This window comes from Aquarana catesbeiana, linkage group LG04 (genome assembly GCF_042186555.1).
Source record: "Aquarana catesbeiana isolate 2022-GZ linkage group LG04, ASM4218655v1, whole genome shotgun sequence".
In the NCBI taxonomy this organism is placed as follows: Eukaryota; Metazoa; Chordata; class Amphibia; order Anura; family Ranidae; genus Aquarana; species Aquarana catesbeiana.
In genome coordinates, this window is record NC_133327.1 from 386,582,542 (window position 1) to 386,603,096 (window position 20,555).

Sequence of the window (20,555 nt, forward strand, 5' to 3'; positions counted from 1 at the left end):
CTCCGGTGAGTGAGGGCACAAGTGGGGGTTCCACGCAGGACGGTTTATACCAGCCACAACAGACCTATCTGGGATCGTTTGGATCCACACCATATTTTTGCACAAGGATTTTTTTTTCACACATAGGACAATCTTTGGACATATATATTACACCTTTGAAGTATTTGCACGGATAATCATTACTTAATATCTTTTTAATTTTTTCACTATTTCTTCACTTTTTATACAGCCACATTTTATATTTTTATATGCATACACATTTTTACAACACAATTTGGACTATTTATAATTCAACGTTTTCTTTTAGGTTGCTCTCAGATGTTTTAATAATTTTTTTATTATGAGCAGTTTTTATGATTATTGGTGTTTTAGCCACACTTATGGCAATTTTTACTATTTCTTTACATATTTGTTGGGGTGATTAGCACATTTAATATTCATGTGATCACACACATTTAAACAAATTTTTTTAGTATTTTTCACTGATTTTTTTCACCAAACTTGATGATATATTTTGTTGCACATGCATTCCCTTATGGTGAGATATGTTATCATTATTTGAATAGTGAACAGCGGCAATCCCCCTTTTTTAGTTTATAGTTTGTTTACATTGCAATCATGTTATAGATATGACCAGTCAGATCCCATGATACCCAGTGCACACAGCAGTTGCAGGAGTGGCACGCTGTTCGTATTATGCACAATTGGCCTAATGTAATTATCATTGTGCGTGGTTTAAAAAAAAAAATAAAAAAAAGCTGCATACAGTTTTTAAATCACACAATGCAATGAGCTTGCTGACTGGCAGATATCTTATCTCACAGGTGTAAATCATTTTAAATTAAGCCAGCCATAGATGGATCAAATCTCAGCTGGTTCAGCAGGGAGCGGCCAAGATTCAAACTATATATGGGCAGGCTGATTGTACCCATGTCAATCCATTGCTCGACTAGAGCACAACCAGCAAGTCAGATTTGTAGCATGCGATTATTGCCAGCAGTAATCCCTATGTCCTCCTTGCAAGCCCCCCCCCACCGGGAGAACACAATAGCTCTGCGGGGGGGGGGGGGGGGGGGATTTTTTTCCCACAAATAGAGCTTTTTTTTGGTGGTATTTGATCACCTCTGCGGTTTTTATTTTTTGCGCTATAAACAAAAAAAGCGTCAATTTTGCTTTTTGCTATAATAAATATCCCCCAAAAATATAGAAAAAAAATTTTTCCTCAATTTAAGCCGATATGTATTCTTCTACATATTTTTGGTGAAAAAAAAAAATCACAATAAGCGTATATCGATTGGTTTGCGAAATTTTTTTAGCGTCTACAAAACAGGGGATAGTTTTATGCCATTTTTTTATTAATTTTTTTTTTACTAGTAATGGCGGCAATCTGCATTTTTTTTTTTATGTTGCCTGCGACATTATGGGGGACACATCGGACACTTTTTACACTGTTTTGGGACCATTGTCATTTATACAGTGATCAGTGCTATAAAAATGCACTGATTACTGTGTAAATTACACTGGCAAGGAAGGGGCTAGCCACTAGGGGGCGATGATGGGGTTGATTCTAACTGTGGGGGGGATGGGCTACAACTCACATGACAGCCATCACTGCTCCCATTACTAGTAAAATAAAAATAGATAAAAATGCCAAAAATCTTTCCCTTAATTTGTAGATGCTATAACATTGTGCAAATCAATATATGCTTAGTGTTTTTTTTTTTTTTTTACCAAAAATATGTAGCAGAATACATATTGGTCTAAATTTATGAAGAAATTAGATTTTTTTTTTAAAACATTGTACTAAGTATGTTTTATAGCAGAAAGTAAATTAGTTTTTTTCAAAATTGTTTGAAATTTATGTGGTAAGAGAATCGTCTGCTTATGGTCACGTTTATCTTTTTTTTGTCAAAAAAAAAAAAAAAATCAATACATCACCAAAACTTCATGTAGAATAAAAGACTTTATTCACAATAGAATTTTACAAATATAATTCTTATAAATTGTGCATTTTAATCTATTACATATTCCCTAAAATTTTAGATCTATATAAAGGTGGAATGTAAAAATAAATTCCAATGCATAGAAAGAAAACAAATGGACTTGTTGCTAAAAATCCGTCAACAGAATAAATGTTAACAACACTTGATTAGTTTCGCAAACCTGTTTGATTAAAAAATAAAATTAAACGTATTGATAAGCATCATATATCTTTCCAAGAAATGTGAATGCATATTAAAAATAACAACTTGATTTGATCCAGTGTTACTCTGATGATATTTTAAAGCTGGTTTATCTATTCATGGGGCCAGCCTAAAAAAAAAAAAAAAAAAAAAAAAAAAAAAAAAAAAAAATGCTTGTGCTTATTTGGCTTTTAGAAATAACATTAATCCTACCATTCTCTTTCACATGGATGATGGCACAAATTCTAGCTTGTGGTGTGTCTTGTATACTGCAGACTGAATCTATGGGGGTTTGAGAAATGTGTATCAAATTTAAAGGAAACTAATACCAAAGATGAAAGATCAAATTCTGTTTAGTCACATTGTAGGAAAAATATAGAATTTAATTCCAGATGGTGATTTAGAAAAAAACAGACCAAAGCTATGGAAGGTTTGGAAGAAAAATATTGCAGGAAAACAGCTGTATGCATGGATTGTTTCACAACATTATTGCATTTCTAAACATAACTTTTCTCCATTTGGAGCTTGGCATCTTTACCAATGGTAAATAGGAATGAGACTTAAAATAGAACCCAAGCCAAAAACGTTTGTCTTATTTTGGATAGAGCAAGGATGAGAATTTAAATGCCGTATATATCTCCTCAATGGGGATAGTATGCCTCATTTCCTGTTCAGGTGATAAGACTGGGACAGACGTGAGAGAAAATCTCCCTAATCAGGACATAACAGCATCTGGTTAAAGCCTTTGTGAGGGCAAAATAAACATTTAGTTCATCTCTGCAATACACAAATATTTACCCACGTTTTGTCCTAAAAAAAAAAAAAAAAATATCTGCAAGAACAGGACAAAAAGATTGGGTGATCTGCCAGAAATCCAGGGTGCTCTTAACTTCCTGGTCAAACAGTTTGAATGCTGCATGGAAATACCACATAGTGTGGTCTGTCCTGCCTAGTTTTTTTTGCTGGACTACAAAATGCCTCCACAACATATAGGGGAGGTGTTCCGGAGAGTGCAAAATCTGGTTCAGCTCTGCATACAAACCAATCAGCTTCCAGGCATTTTGTCTTAACAACCTCAAGACGCCCTAACGTACATTTACGTTATAGGTTTGAAGTTTTTTACCAGGGTTGTGGCTGAACCTGTCAGACATAACACTGTTTTTTTTTTTTCAGCCGTGATTGTTTTTCTGATAAATGCAATCTGAGCAGCCGATTAGCCGTTGGATCGCTTTTAGAAGTCGGAGGGGTACCCCCCTTCCCCCTCCTGTCGCCAATGGTTTGCACAGTTTGCCACAGAGCTGAGGAGCAGATTGCCTCACTTCACCTCTTTGATCTAGGAGGCTGGGAACGACATGACATCATTTCTGGTCTAGGGCAGACAGTCATCTTTTTTTATTTATTTTATAAAGAATCAGATCAATGTTTTTCTTTTTGATGTGATGCTTTCAAGGGTAGAGGAGTGATTGGGGGTCTTATAGACCCCAGATGTCTCCATCAAGAGGAGGGGTCAACCCTTTTTTTCTCTAACATAAGGGATATTTACATTTCTTGTGATAGGAATGGAAGTTATAAAAAAAGTATATATATATATATATATATATATATATATATATATATATATACACACATACATACATACATCTATCTATAGATATGTGTGTGTATCTATCTATCTATTTTAAAACACTCCGTCCCTCGATGCTCGCGTGAAGTGAATGCATACGTAGGTCGCATACGCATATGTAAACGGCGTTTGTACCACGTTAGGTAATGCCGCGAACGTTACAGCGAGAGCAATAATTCTAGTGCTAAAACTCCAAACTGGCAGCCTGTAAAAACAATTAAAGTGCCGCCTACGGAGATTTTTAAGTATCGTAGTTTGTCGCCATTCCACGTGCGTGACGTGTTAGGGACCTATTTACGCGGTGTAACATTGTACATCTTCCTAAAAAATTGAGTTACTGTATATATTGTGTTTTTTTGAATGAAGATTCAATAAAGTGTATTTTCTCCCAAAAAATGTGTTTGAAAAACCGCTACGCAAATGCATGACAAAAAAATGTGCAATGACCACCATATTATTTTCTGCAGTCTCTGCTTAAGAAAAAAAAAAAAAATATTAGCAGAAACCCTAGAGAATAAAATGGCAGTTGTTGCAATTTTTTATGTCATGCAGTATTTGCACAGCTGTTTTTCAAACACAAAGTAATTTTCTATAAAAAAAAAAAAAAATTTTTTTAACTTAACAAAAGTGACAAGTGACAGAAGGCGGCCTAGTTTTAAAGTGGTTAATTAACAAGTTGACGTTAGAAGTGGATTGGCTACCATGCACAGTTGCACCAGATTTTGCACTTTCCAGTTTTAGTAAATCAACCCCACTGTGTTGTCAGCTCAGATAGGAAGTTGGGAGGACAATGAATTTGTCAGATAAAACAAGTACTTTTCTGTACCTGCTTTGAATTTTAAGAGATAAAAACATGGAAAATTCCGCATGTACTGCAAAATTTTTGGTCTGGATATCTGCTTTAAGGGTTATCACAACAGGGACACAGGCTGAAATAGACGTAAAGAAGGTTTTCACCCTTTTCTATTCTATCCAAAAACTAAGGCAAAAAAGTTTCAATTTCAAAATTTGCTTTGTGTGTTTCTATGAAAAGTGCTGGTTCTAATTGTGTTTATAAAATATATTATTTTAAAAGTGCCTGGAATTGGTCAAAGTACTGGAAACAAGAAATACAGAACTAGTCAGATCAATTTTAATAGCTCGAATGGAATAAAATTCACTAATAAAACCAGGAGGTTTGAAGAACTAAACACATGCGCCCTTAGAAAAATCTGTCATATTACATGTAACTCATGTAAAGTGAGGTAGAGAGCATGGCATAAATAAACAAAAAAAAAAAGTTTAAAAAGCAGCCCAGCTAGGGCAAACATTTCAGGATTGTTCCAAGTTAGATGTGAAGCATACATTGAGCATGCTGTCTCCCACATAGGATTCATGGATTTCTAGATCAGAGGTGGTCAACACGGGGTCTAAAGTGCGGCTCCCAACAACATGTATAGAGGACCGAATAATAGCTTAATTTTCACAAATTATGTTACATTGTGTCGTACACAGGAAACCGTTTGTGCAAAAATTGTAATGCAACATCCTATATGTGTACGTGCTGCATTAAAGTACAGTAAAATACACATTTCTGTGTGTTACCACAATATAATAATGCCTGCACTGCTCCGCGCACATTATGGTGATGACATATGACTAACAGCATTGTCCAATCAGGAGCCATCTTCACACAGAGCACATTCCACAATGAACAGTGAAAGAGAAGAGTTTAGGCCTATGAGCCTTTTAACCCCTATCAACCAACAAGTGAGACATTGCTAGTACTTAATACAGCCAGCACAGCTAAGATGCTGCAGGCATAGAGTGCTGGTGGGCCCTATGCGGTCTGTGGGCTGTGTATTGGGCACCAGGGCCCTCATTTTTACACATTCATTTAGGTTTGTGTAGTCAGTTGGAACATCTACTGCTGGCAGGACTTTAGATCATTTTGGTACAGGAAAGCCATGGCCAAATATGAAATGTGCTTCCTATATGAATAAAACAGACATCCATAAAATCTAAGGAGCTAAACATTGGGGAGCCCCAGGTGCTGTGACTTTACAGAGGTGGATCATTTTAACCACCTCCAACTATCACAATACATGGACAGTGGTCAAAAGGAATGTATGAAGGAAAATGGACAACCTATTAAAAGGAGGACTGGTCACTTTACAGTCTTCATGCTGCCATGAAACACATCTTCACCTGTAGCCACTTTTCTTTAAATCATAAAATTTGTATTTTTGTTAGCATTCTTCAGAGAAATAGCACAGAAAACAGTGTGACAGATCCATGTGTACAAAATCATAATAGTGAATAATGTATCAATATTACATCATTTATTGAATCAAAAATTATGTGCCAGTGCATACAAAGATCTAACACCACTGGCCTCTAGGAAATGGCCACTGTTAAATTAGAAATAATTAACATTTCAATATAGTTATATGTAAATACCAAGGTGCTGTAAGAAAACGTATACATCACAAGATTGGTGGTTGAATGAACCATCAATGCTGAGGTTGCACACACCTTGTTAGAGTCAGGCCTTTTGCCCTCTAACAATGATTTCTTTCATTACACCAGTCAATTTCTGGCATAATTTAGAAATGTTGGGGTGTTACTGATAGAAACGAGGTATTGACTCTTCTTTTCTAAACCACGCTAGAAATGTAAAAGAATGGATTTTTTTTTTTACCTCATTTGCCCAGAATGAACATAATGTAAGCCAAACTGGATTTGTGTGAATGCTGCCCCACAAGCATACGTGTTGGACATCCAGTACGCTCCTATTTTTATTAGAGTCCACAAACAAAAAGCAGATATTTAAAACAAAAGAGTTCATGACAAATCTGAAATCTCCAGTTTTATTATTCCAGGTTTATCAAATCCCTTTAGTTGAAAGATCAAGCTCAGCTTTAACATCCTTTAGGACGTTAAAATGTAGGTCCACAGACATTTCGATGCTCAAAGTAAAAAAAAAAAAAAAAAAATAATAATAATATGAAATGGATTTTCTAGATACAAAGGATGAGCAATCTTTCCCTAGGAAAAATAATCTGAACATATTAAAAATTATTTTATTTGCACAACCTGGATTGTCTATAGATCAGATATATAGATATTTCTAAACTTTTTATATTCAAAATACTTTCAAAACAATTTAATATAATAGATCAGGTCACTAATTGTTTAAACACAGGCAGGAAACAAACAAAAAAAGTCATTGCCAAAAAAAAAAAAAAAAAAAAGGAATGCCTGCATGATATTTTTGTCCTGTTTCATAAAAAACATAATTCTTCTGAACATTTTACCAAAGAAAACCCGCATAATAGGAAAGGTGTCACAGTTACACAATTTGTCTTAGAAAAATTTCAGACAAATTAGATTCACATATAACTGGAAAGAAAAAAGTTATTTTATACTATTCTTTATGGCTTTTTGCAACATGGCAAAATATTACAGCATAAAGCAGACAATCTCCTCACAGAGGAGAAAGGATCTTTGCAGTCATATGAAAGGAAAGAATTGGTAACTAAAAGTGCAGACTTTCTATATGATCTCTTCTATATGGCAAGTGATGATTGTCTAGCTAACTATATGCAATGTCCACAGGGAAAGGTGCTTTTGATTCACAATCAGTTGGAATATCACAATGGAATGGCTCTAGAATCAAGGAATCTCAGAATAAACATGAAAGACTGCAAATGTTGGAATACAACTTCAGGAAAAGAAACATGTTGACATGAAGGACGTCTGTCCTGAAATTGGTCGAACGGACTACCGAAGGAATGCAGTGAATGAAAATGTATAAAAAATAAAAATCAATTGGAATTGCTTCTATTCAGCCAAGCCTTCTTTCGTTCTCTCAGTTTTTCGGTTGATGGGCAATGGATGCGCTTCAGTGTTGAAAATCCAATGTTCTAATGGTAGAAGCTCATCGTCCGAAAATAATAAGTAGAGATATCTGAAAGGAATAAGCAAAGTAAATAAATAAAAAAAAAATGGAATCTGACGAAAGGATTCTAAAACAGCAATGGGTGTTGTGATTACTGTATTATTTTGAAATGTAGATTAAAGGATAAGTTCACTTGTTAGAAAAAATAATAAATGCACTTTTTTTGCAGGTAAAAAAAAAAAAAAAAAAAAAAATTAGCATTTTTTTTTTTCGGAGCCTGAAAGGCATTGCACCAGCGATCAGCAGATTGCTGGTGCCATGCAGGTCTCCTTCAGATCTGTCACTGTATCTGTGTGCCGTACAACCTGTAAGGACAAGCAGAGACAATCTGACAGGAAGAATCAATGAGCTACCATGGCTCTCCACAGCACCATGGTAGTTTCATTGAGAACTAAAAGCCGACAACCGCAGGCAGTGGGTGCAGATTTGGGAACATGTTGCACGTTCCACCCTAAAAACTGTTGAAACATGTAACATGTTCCCCAAAGGTGAATTTATTCTGTTAGGCAGTGACCAAAATAAGGTGTGGATACACAACAGATTTTACATATCTGGGCTCAAACAAACCCATGGTTCAGATTTGGTGACAAAGCACGTCTCTTCTACGTTAAAAATCCTGCCTGTCCACTATTTAAGTTCTTAGCCTAAAGGTCCACTTTAACAACCTCAACCCTAGTCAGCAGTTGGAAATGTTTAGAAGAAATTTTACATAATCTATAAAATGAGCACTGCTATGCGAACATATTAAATGGTAGAAAGAGTAAAAGTCTGACCACAAACCACATCTTTTTCCACCCTTTGAACATTAAACCATAAGATAGTAACCAACAAGAACTTGGCATTAACAAAATACTGCCATGTGTGCTTCAGAAAGTGCTAGCTGTCTGGATAACATGCCGATAACTCTGGTTTCAATAAGTAATAGTGTCTCTAACACAAGTCACATAAATGTCGATGTCTAGTTAAGTCAGCACTTCCCAACCATTTTCCAGTCACAGCACCCTTTAAGGTTAGGTTCATATCAATGCGTGTGGCCAAATCGCACTGCTGTCATAATAGGGCAATTCATTTTGGATTTTTTTGGTGGTGAGTCATTGTAATGGTATTAACACATGCATGTGGCACTTTGTATATACCAGTATGTGTTATGTCATTGTTAGACACCATCCGTGATAAACCCAGAAGGCACCCACACTAAATTTCTAATGATCATTCTCGAAAGTCACATTGTTGGACTGCTTTTTCTAAACCCTGCCCAACACCTAACCTGCCACCACCATGGTGCGAGGTTATGACATCAGCAGTGTGGGCATGCATGTCCGTCATAGTATACAGCGTTGTGACAATGGGAGGACAGGTGCACATTTGCAGTGCAGCGAGGAAAAACTAAAAATGCCACTGCAAGGAGAAATAATTCCCCAAGAGCTGCATCCCTGAAGTATGAAAGCAGGAAAATTAACCAGTTTCTCAGGACTAACCCAGGCTATTTCCCATTTGCTCCACCCATGGAGGTACCAGCTATCCCCATAAGGCACTAGGTTCAAGTTATAGCAATAGAAAAATATACACCATACTGGAGAGGTAACAATCTAAAAAGATACATTTCTCGTTGAGAAACACGATGCATATATGACTTACAATCATATAGTCCCTTGGGTCTCAACATGGAATGGAATGTCAAGTGCTACATAGACAATAGTTGTTAATAAGATAGTAAAACATCTTAGCATCTAGTCGTGTAAAGGTTGAGATATACGACATTACCTGCTGGTATTTGTGAAGATGGTTTAATATGGTCTCCCTCATATTTCTTTTTGAGAAAGGGTTTAATCATTTAACTTCTCTTCCTTTATTATAGTTAGTTATGTCTACATAGGGGGTATTTAGTGTGTGATATTTACTTATTTGCACAATTCTTTAAATGTTTAATTGTTCTTTCAATGATCCCTTTAGGATTTACTATTTTTAGATTGACCCTTGCTTTAAAAAGGTAAAGAGCTTTATAGATCAGGAATGGTTTGTTTGTATAACATGGACATACTATTTATAGGTATTCAACATACTGCTTAAAAGGAAATTAATGGAAATATAGAAAGCTGGCAGGGTTAATGACAATATGAGCAAATTATAGAGCTGAATAGGTATTAGAATGACATTTAAGATTTCATTTTTATATACATTTATATTTTGTTGTATAATTCTATATACAATTTGATAATGGGGGTAACTGATTCTAATTAATGGGAATTCATTTCAAGATATTCAATTTATTTTTTGTGTTTTTATGTAAAATATATGTTTTTATTACCTTTATTTTTAAATCTAGGAAATAAAAATCAAATGACATATTAATGGAGCATAGTTATGCAACATGTTGGCAACTCATTGCAATTGTAAGATTGACACTTGTGATCCAATACATTAAGCGACACCATATTGGAGGAGCCGTTTTTGGCTGTTCAGGTGTGCCTTCTGCCTTCTGAGCATTTGATGTGTGGCGAGTTCCCAGTCGATGCCTCGTACGGGGAAACGTGTCGGGTGGAGCCGAATTCTGTGATGTCACTACGCATCAGCCTGCATGCGAGGACCATGGCTGACTGCTTGTTTTTGCTTCTTACTGTTTCTGTCATAAGTAAGTACAATAGTTACTTTTAATAAATGCTGATCTTAAGTACTGCACCAAGAAGCCTCTTCCTTCTTAAATCCTTCATGCCTGAGAAAATCCATAGTGGATGTCCCGTGCAGATATTGAGGATACACATACAGAGTAGAGCAGTTTTTCAAAGAGGAGAGAGCGCCCTTATAGGAGCCTTCAGGAGTGAAATATCCCTGCTGGACGATATCTGTGCAAGCGAGTTTGATCTCTATAATTTGAGATCCAGCCCTTCTAGTGAGAAGTGCATATTGCATGTAGGAAAGGGGACTCTGAAGCACCACTTCTTGTGAATCACCTTTCACTTTATAAGAACACATTTAATGAGACCATTTCCTACATTTTTCATTTTTTTTTCTTATGGATTTAATCTCAACACTTATTTTCCAGATTTTCAACATATATCGTTTGATTATTGAGTTTGTTAGAGTAATTTATGGGTTGGGCATTTATATATTTTTTGCATATCTATTAAGTCATGTATTTGGATTTTACAAATAGCAGCACCTTTAATTATACATAATTTTGTTTTAGGGTGAGCGTGAAATATATCTTTTTATATCCCCATAAGGCACCAGAAATAGCCTGGTCTAAACCTTAGGAGCAGGTACGCAGAGTTTCTGGAAGCTCTTGATAATTCTGGAATATAGGAATGTAGGCTATTTGTCTAAATCAAGTGTGATAATTCTTATTTATAAACTAATTATACTAAAATGGGAGTTGTTCATCCTTGTAGAAATATTTTTGGGCTCTGCTTTCCTCCTGCCACTAAAGCTTGTCAGACTCTTGTACAAGTACGGTGAGGGGAAAAAGGTATTTGATCGCCTGCTGATATTGTACGTTTGCCCACTGACAAAAAAATTATCAGTCTATAATTTTAATGGGGGGGTTTAACAGTGAGACAGAACAAAAAAAAAAATCCAGAAAAACGCACTTTAAAAAAGTTATAAATTGATTTGCATTTTAATGCGTGAAATAAGTATTTGACCCCATCACAAAAGATAACTTCGTACTTGGAGGCAAAACCCTTGTTGGCAATCACAGAGGTCAGACATTTCCTGTAGTTGGCCACCAGGTTTGCACACATCTCGGGAGGGATTTTGTCCCACTCCTCTTTGCAGATCCTCTACAAGTCATTAAGGTTTTGAGGCTGATGTTTGGTAAATCGAACCTTCAACTCCCTCCACATATCTATGGGATTAAGGTCTGGAGACTAGCTAGGCCACTCCAGGATCTTAATGTGCTTCTTCTTGAGCCACTCCTTTGTCGCCTTGGCTGTGTGTTTTGGGTCATTGTCATGCTGAAGTACCCGTCCACGACCCATTCTCAATGCCCTGGCTGAAGGAAGGAGGTCCTTACCCAGGATTTGACAGTACATGGCCCCGTCTATCGTCCATTTGAAGCGGTGAAGTTGTCCTGTCCCCTTAGCAGAAAAACACCCCCAAAGCATGTTTCCTCCTCCATGTTTGATAGTGATATGGTAGTCTTGGGGTCATAGGCAGCGTTTCTCCTTCTGCAAACATGGCAAGTTGAGTTGATGCCCAAGAGCTTGAATTTGGTCTCATCTGACCACAACACTTTCACCCAGTTCTCTTCTGAATCATTCAGATGTTCATGAGCAAACTTCAGACGGTCCTGTACATGTGCTTTGAGCAGGGGGAACTTGCGGGGGCTGCAGGATTTCAGTCCTTCAAGGCATAGCGTGTTACCAATTGTTTGTTTGGTGGCTATGGTCCCAGCTGCCTTGAGATCATTGACAAGATTCTCCTGTGTAGTTCTCTGATGATTCCTCATGATCATTGAAACTCCACAAGGTGAGACCTTGCATGGAGCCCCAGATCGAGGGAGATTGACAATTATTTTGTGTTTCTTCCATTTGTGAATAATCGCACCAACTGTTGTCACCCTCTCACCAAGCTGCTTGGCTCTGGTCTTGTAGCCTATTCCAGCCTGGTGTAGGTCTACAATCTTATCCCTGACATCCTTGGACAGCTCTTTGATCTTGGCCATGGTGGAGAGATTGGAATCTGGTTGATTGCTTCTGTGGACAGGTGTCTTTTAAACAGGTAACAAGCTGAGATTAGGAGCACCCCCCCTTCAAGAGAGTGCTCCTAATCTCAGATTGTTACCTGTATAGAAGACACCTGGGAGCCAGAAATCTTGCTGATTGATAGGGGATCCAATACTTATTTCACTCATTAAAATGCAAATCAATTTTGAACGCTTTTATGGATATTTTTGTTGTTATTCTGTCTCTCACTGTTAAAATAAACCTACCAAAATTATAGACTGATCATTTCTTTGTCAGTGGGCAAACATACAAATTCAGCAGGGGATCAAAAACGTTTTTTTCCTCACTGTATGGTTTGGGAAACACCACTGTGATTTTATAGTTGCTGGAAAAAATTCTAGGTATACAAAAGTTTGTTAATCTAGTACAGTATACGGAAGCCTTGTATGCAGGCAAAAATGTATATGTTTGTCATTTGTGCAATTCTACATTCATATGCCATGTTAATGTTCTCTTGAAGAAGTGAATGCTGTTAATGAAACCTTGAGGAAATAATTCAGATTCATGGAATGATTGAATTACCGTTCAACATCAATATGTGAAGTATAATTTGCAACAAATATCTAGATACATTCAAAACAATATCAAATGATGGGGAATAATTTACAAACTGAAAATGTGGACCGAAATGGAATTGCTAACCCAAAAAATGTGGCTTTTGCAAATTTAACTTATAAGTTGGAAATATAATGAAATGTTAGATACTTATTGAATTGATTGTATTTAGAAGGTACCTGTTAAAGCCCCACCATCTGTTGAGCCCCTACATGTTTATAAAAAAAAACCACAAAAACAAAAACAAAAAAAAAACAAAAAAAAAAAAACGTTCCCACACCTAGGGTTTTTCTAGAACGGTTACAATGTACCTGTTGCTAACAAGATGTATTGATCTCGTGTGAGCCTCAGCTCCATTTACTGGCCTTAATGCAGTATTTTCCTGTTTTAGTTTTTACCATTTACAAATGTTGCTAGACCCATATATATCTCATGACATTAAGTTACAAGCTGCTCCATTTTTTGAGCAGTTGGGGGACACATTTCTAGCGACTGTCTACAATACTCAATGAATTTCCTGGAGTGTGTGTGCCATCCACATACAGCCAACAGGTGCTTCTAATTTTTGACTGGAAGTACATGCAAAGCCTGTGGTCTACTCTCTCTCTGGCTGAAACACTAATTACCATCTTGTTCCCAAATATACTTACTTGAGTGTCTCTGCAAGGTAAAAACTTTGCTGCACATCATCATGGCTTGGGTGTGTGGCGTAAACATCTCTGACTCCAGAATAGCCTGCTTCAACGCGGCAGAATTTTTCTAAAGCCTGACAACAACAAGAACACAATTAGGCTGCTGCACATGAATCTGTCAATGTTTCGATTAACCTGCAAAATGCAATTACCTTTCACATTTCTGCCAATTGAAAGCACCTTGTTGCAAATAATATGGGCATGGTTTCAATTTACAAAGACAGATAAGAAAAAGAAGATGATGTATGCTACTTTTTTGTTGAGCAGCAAGTCAATTAACACTGCCAGGTTTTTGTGACATTTTGTATTTACAGATGTACTATATTAGAGCATTAGTATAATAAGATTCATTGAGATGCATACAAATTCACACTAAGACCGAAATTTAACATGTTGAAACTGTGTCCATGCAAAATTGCATACCTTGTTCAAAGATTTAAAAACGTGTACAGCTCTGTATACATGCCAATTATTGGAATCATACAATATAAAATATTTTTATGTACAACTCAGTGCTCAGTGATATCGATATGGATAAACCTTTTATGGCTCTCTGCTTATGCACACCAATACAAAAGGTATTTTTTTAAATCGGCAATCTTCTAATTTAGCTACAAGTGGATGTGACTTCTATACCTGGACTATACATGTGACATAAGCCAAATAAAAATGTAATATGGTACAGCATGTTTTGTGCACTCAAGCCATCAACTGCCATGCTATATAAGCCTTCATGCATAAAAAGTTCATTGAAACTAGTCAGGTTTCTGCATTGCAACATTAATCATGTAGTTGGTTGTTGTAGGCAAACACACTTTACTATAAAGTGACTTGGTCAGCAAAGGGTTACTTGGTATGTAAAAGCATACCTGTAACAAAAGCAGAAATATACTTGCTTTTCAGTCAGCATGTTTGTTCAAGCATTGCCTTTTCGCTGCTCCCAAATGCTCCAAGTATTCTACACTTCCACACTTTGAAGAATATCTGCTATCCAGTTGTATGTAGGCTTTTTCTGCTAGCTTGCATACTGATTAGCCATAACATTACCACCACCCACCATAACCCGATGAGGCATGGATTCCACTAGATCTCTAAAGGTATGCGGTGATATCTGCCATCAAGCTGTCAGTGACAAATTCTTTAAAGCGGTGGTCCGGTCGAATTTATACTTTTTAAATAAAAATACCCCTATAAAACACAAGCTTAATGCATTTTAGTAAAGTTAGTCTGTAAACTAAGGTCCATTTTGTTCCAGCAGGCCGTGGCCATCTCAAGTGTGGGCATCTGAAGCCAGACTGTATTTCTTCCTGGATCTCATCCTTGCAGATCTCGCACATGCTCAGTGCAGTACAAGCAGTGTAATAGGTTTCAGGTCAGGTTTCCATAGCAACGGCAGTGTCAGAGAAAGTTGCTACACCTTAGCTATGCAAACCTCTCTCCCCCTCCTCCCTCCAGGAACCAGGAAATAAATTACAATTGCATTATTTCTTGTATTGCCTACCTGCAAATGGTGTAGACCAAGTAAAGATGAATTTCTATGACATCACATCACTCCCAGCAAATCGCATCCCATTGCCCCCAGCAAATCGCCCGTCAACTGCAGCCACTTGTGCCCAGTATATGCAGCCACCTGTGCCCCCATCAAATGCAGCCACCTGTGCCCCCATCAAATGCAGACACTTACCTTCCAAAGGAATCGCCCATATCCTCCACCGCCGCCGATCTTGATCCTCTGGAAGCCAGCGTAACTATGGCAACAAAAGCCTGGTTGCCCTTATTTAAAATGGCGCTGGCCGCCGTCTTGCAACGTGATGCTACAGCCCAGCAATGCCTATTGCCTCCTGGGACTGATGACAAAAATCTCCCAGGAGGCAACAGGAGGCATTGCAGAGACAGGAAAAGAAGAGCTCGGCCGCGCACAGGAAATCAATACCATCATAGAAAATATCATAGTCAGTTTTTAAAAAAAAAAAAATGATATGCCAATTCTTTTTCAGCGCCCAGAGGGGCTATGGATGCCGATGACTTAAAAATATGGGTGGAACTCTGCTTTAAGTTCTGTAAATTATGCTCAAATGGATTGAGATCTGGAATCCAAGTCAACACACTCTGCATGGGCAGCCTCAACAGTCTGCAGCTACACAGCCCCATACGCCACAAACTGTGGAGCACTGTGTGTTCTGACACATCGGAATCAGCATAAACTTTTTTTCAGCAATTTAAGCTACAGTAGCTCTTCTGTTGGATTGGGCTACACGGACCAGACTCTGCTCCCCACATATGTCACGGAGTCTTGGCTGCCCATGACCATGTCATTGGTTTGCGGGTTTTCCTCCCTTGTACCACTTTTGCTAGGTCCTGACCACTGCAGACTGGAGACACTAGAGCTACAGTTTGCACATTTGGCTTTGAACCAGTCATCTATAGTCATTACAATTTGGCCCTTAACGTCACTCAAATCCTTACACTTGCCTGTTTTTTTTTTCTGCTTTCAACACTTTAACTTCAGGGACAACATATTCACTTGCTGCCCAATATAGCCAGCCCACTTTCAGATGCCATTGTCACAAGATATTATTCACTTCACCTGTCAGTGGTTATAAGTTGATGGTTGATCAGTGTATATAACTACAGGACATATGAACTGGCAAAAATAACCACTGCCTGCGCTAGGGGAAACAGGCATTTGACTAACCTGACTAGTTAAATACTTGCTGCAGTCAGGTAGCAATGAAGATGCAGCATGCCAATAAGTAGAATTATAGGGGTCCGATAATGTTGAGTTAGATAGATATATCTCATATATATATATATATATATCTACAGCTGTATGCAAAAGTTTAGGAACCCCTGACAATTTCCATGATTTATAAATATTTGGGTGTTTGGATCAGCAATTTCATTTTGATCTATCAAATAACTGAAGGACACAGATCAAAATGACAAGGGTGCCCAAATTTATGCACGTGTCTAATTTCGTTTTGATGCATATTGCGCATTTTCTGTTAATCCAATAAACCTCATTTCACTACTGAAATATTGCGGTGTCCTTCAATTATTTGATTTTATATATATATATATATATATATATATATATATATATATATATATATATATATATATACATACATATATACATATACAGAAGCAAGAAAGTGTGTTACAAAGTCTTAAAGTGAATATATTTTACATTATATATATATATATATATATATATATATATATATATACACATACATAGACATATATATACACATACACACACACACTAATCACTTTAAGACTTTGTAATGCACTTTATTGATAACGCACTTTCTTGCTTCTTTTTAGACACAGAGTTTTCAGTCTATGATGATCTTCACCGCCAGATAAGAAGCAGCAGTTTACTCCTTTTTTTTGCTTCAAGAATGGACTGTCTTATCTAACTGGTCTGATCCAGTACCGTTATGGCGGTGCCAATGTTTTCTTTCACTTTCTATCAGTCACATGATGTATACACCTACTTAACTGTTCCCTTGCTGTTATGACATGAATGCCGATTGACCTTATGCATATTCATAAGTATATATTGTTAAACTTGATGTTTGTAAGTTAGATACACTTTCTTCTTCATTCGGCCTGGTAAAGCCGAATATCAGTGTGTGTTGTGTCTCTACTGCAGTGTATGAATAAAGCACCTAATTTTAATTTTACAAAGATTAGGATCTACTATCCCCATCTGAATGTCTTGCTTGGAGACTCCCTAACCTGATTTACCAGAATGTTGAATTTCGACTTGGATACAGTCTGGTGGGCTCCCGGCCAGAGAGACACGAAACTCACGTTGAGCAGACAAGTGGCCACAGTAGGAAACTGTTATTCTTACTTATTCTGCTCTCCGTGGCGAATAATTAGTCGGTGTCTAGGGTCCATTGGCTGAAGGATTCTTATGCTGTTGATAAGATGGTGGGATTAAGGTCAAATTAAGTGTAAACTAGAGTAATGTTGATGTTACACAGTTTGACCCAAATAACTGCTTTACTTTACCTGTTGCAGAATGAGAGAGGAAAGCACTCATAATGCCACATCCGTAAATTAGAGGGGGAAAAAGGGGTACTAAAAAAAGTAACCAACGGTCGGACTTTTAAGGCAAAGAAACAATGGAGAAGTAACAAAAATAAATAAATATTTACTGAAAAAGTACATGGTATAATCACAGTATTCAAAAAGATTAAAAATCATATATAATCATTACGAACGACACCAGACAGTGCCCCTTAATTTTTAATCTGCTTATGGACCTCTTGGCTATATATTTTCACTCACACCCTGACATTAAAGGCTTCCCTATATCTAATACCACCCATAAGATAAGTTTATTTGCTGATGACATAATTATGATTCCAACTAATGTGGAAACTTCCCTGGCTTTGGTACACTCTGCTCTTGAAATGTTTAATAAGTTATATTATTAAGTAAATGAGAGTAAATCTTACATCATGGGGATAGGCATCATCCCTACAAGTAAAACTTAGTTCAAGATTCCCATACTCATGGGAAAATGAGGGGATAAAACATTTGGGAATAACCTTAACAGCAACAACAGGTAATTTAGTCGCAGCCAACTACACTCCATTCCTGGGCTTATTACACAAGAAACTACTGGAAATGGCCAAAGTAGAACTATCATGGTCAGGTTGGCTGGCTGCATTTAAGAGGATAGTCCTACCACAGCTACTTTACCTATTTAGGACGCTCCCAATCCCTGTCCCCAACTATTTTTTTTCCAAAGCTCAATCCCTGATAAATACGTTTTTATGGCAGGGCAAAAAAACTAGATGTGCTTTTAGGAAACTAAGTCTAGAGATGCTGGAGGAATAGGACATATCATATTGAAAGACTACCACACAGCAGCAATCCCTTCACAAGCCAAAACTTGGTTCTCCCAGATACAGGCCCCTAGATGGTTAGAATTGGAAGAGGCACAGGTCCCTGGGAAAAACCTAGCTGACATATTATTGACTTGCAACATCCAGCCATATACCCAAATGCACATATCTCCTACAATGACAGAAACAATGACAGAAACACTCACAAGGTGGTACTTTGAGGGGGGTCACTCAAATTGGAAGTACAAAAGTAGAAAGAATATATAAATGAATAATATTTATTGAAAAGATTAAAAAGGAGTCACCATGACCTAATAATTATGCAAAATTAAAATGGATACACATAACAGAGATTAATTCTTGATTATGTGTATTCATTTTAGATTTGCATAAATCAGGTCATGGTGACTCCTTTTGAATCTTTTCAATAAATATTATTCTTTTAAATATTCTTCCTACTTTTGTACTTCCAATTTGAGTGACACTCCTCAAAGTCCCATTAGAGGAATTACACTCCTTGTGAGTTTCTGTGCTTTGTCATTGCATAGGGATGTGGATGTATTCTCAAATTTAAAATTCATATTGGGGTAACACCTTTTCACTCATATCTCCTACAATGGAAGCCACACTACTAGCTTGGAAGATGTTCACTTCCTTAGAATTCCCAAATCAAGTAACGAAATCTATTCCGATCACCATATCTAGCTTAACATTGGTTATCCCAGACTTACACATAACGCATTGGTTGTCTAGAGGTATATTAGCACTAGATGATCTCATAGTAGGCCCAACACCGAAAACATTTGAGGCTTTGCAAATAGAATATGGACTAAACGACAATGACCAATATAGGTACCTCCAGGTAGCTCATCTCCTTCATAAAATCCCTAAAATCTCCATTATGGTGCCATGGCGAGTATTTCTTTTCCTTACAAATTCCCACACTAAGATAAAGGGAATTTCATTGTTTTATAACCTTTTGAACAACAAGAATGTATTTACCAAAACCAACATCATAGCATGGGAACAGGACATAGGCACAACGTTTACTGATGAACAATGGCAAAAAGCTCTGCACAACACATTTGTTGCGACTAAGAGCGTTAATCTATGGGAGATAACTCACAAATAATGTTAAGATGGTACTTAACACCATACCGAATATCCAAATTTGCTAAGCAGGTCTCACCTTTGTGTTGAAGAAACCGCGGGAAAAAAATAGGCATGTTGCACCATGTTCTGTGGAATTACCCAGTTCTCCGAACGTTTTGGCATAAAGTATTCAATTTAATCTCAGAAATTTCAGGCTCACTAGTTACCCCCGAAGCAGCTGTGGCGGTTCTTTCACTAGGTATAGAACATATTCCGGCCACAACCACAACTATAGTTACACACATCCTACTTAGCACTAGACTGGCAATACTGAGACACCGGAAAGACACAAAATCTCCCATATTTAAAGAAATAGTCGAGTTGACCAATACCCATGCTAAATATGAACTTATGTTTGCTGCAGCCCAAGGAAATTATCAAAAATTTAAAACCAATTGGTCCAGATGGCCTATATGGTACACATCTAATCATAAAGGTTGAAATAGGGGACAATTTAATGTCCCGATTGCCATTAACCCATGTAAGTTGCGAACCGTGCAATACTGCTTATTTTCTGTTCTGTCCTTCACTACTACTTATGTTACTTTAGTTGTGTCAAATTTCGGCACGACAATGTTCACTAGTGTTGGGAATGTTAGCCCTAACGCTAGTTACTTTACGTTATAAATATTTTTATATAAAACATATGCTGCAGAGCATCCAGTTGCTAATTATTCTACTATGTCTACTCACTGGTCAATATTTGCATGTATAAAAAAACAAAAAAAAAAAAAAAAATTATATACTGTCAGATACACAAAGGCGAATCTGTGATGCCGAAAGTTGTTTGTATAACTTTTATACTATCTTTTATACC

At 37.0% G+C, this 20,555-nt stretch overlaps 1 protein-coding gene across 1 annotated transcript in view; it reads right to left on the minus strand.

Annotated features, from left to right (window-relative positions):
* Positions 1–1,944: 1,944 nt before the first annotated feature.
* MAN1A1 (mannosidase alpha class 1A member 1) overlaps positions 1,945–20,555 on the minus strand; it is a 332,653-nt gene continuing 314,042 nt past the window's right edge. Inside the window, exons 11-12 of the mRNA XM_073627169.1 lie at positions 13,677–13,792; positions 1,945–7,756 (exon numbers count right to left, since the gene is read on the minus strand). Of these exons, the coding sequence (XP_073483270.1) occupies positions 7,630–7,756; positions 13,677–13,792 (243 nt within the window). The 3' untranslated portion in view covers positions 1,945–7,629. The remainder of the gene's footprint in view (positions 7,757–13,676; positions 13,793–20,555) is intronic.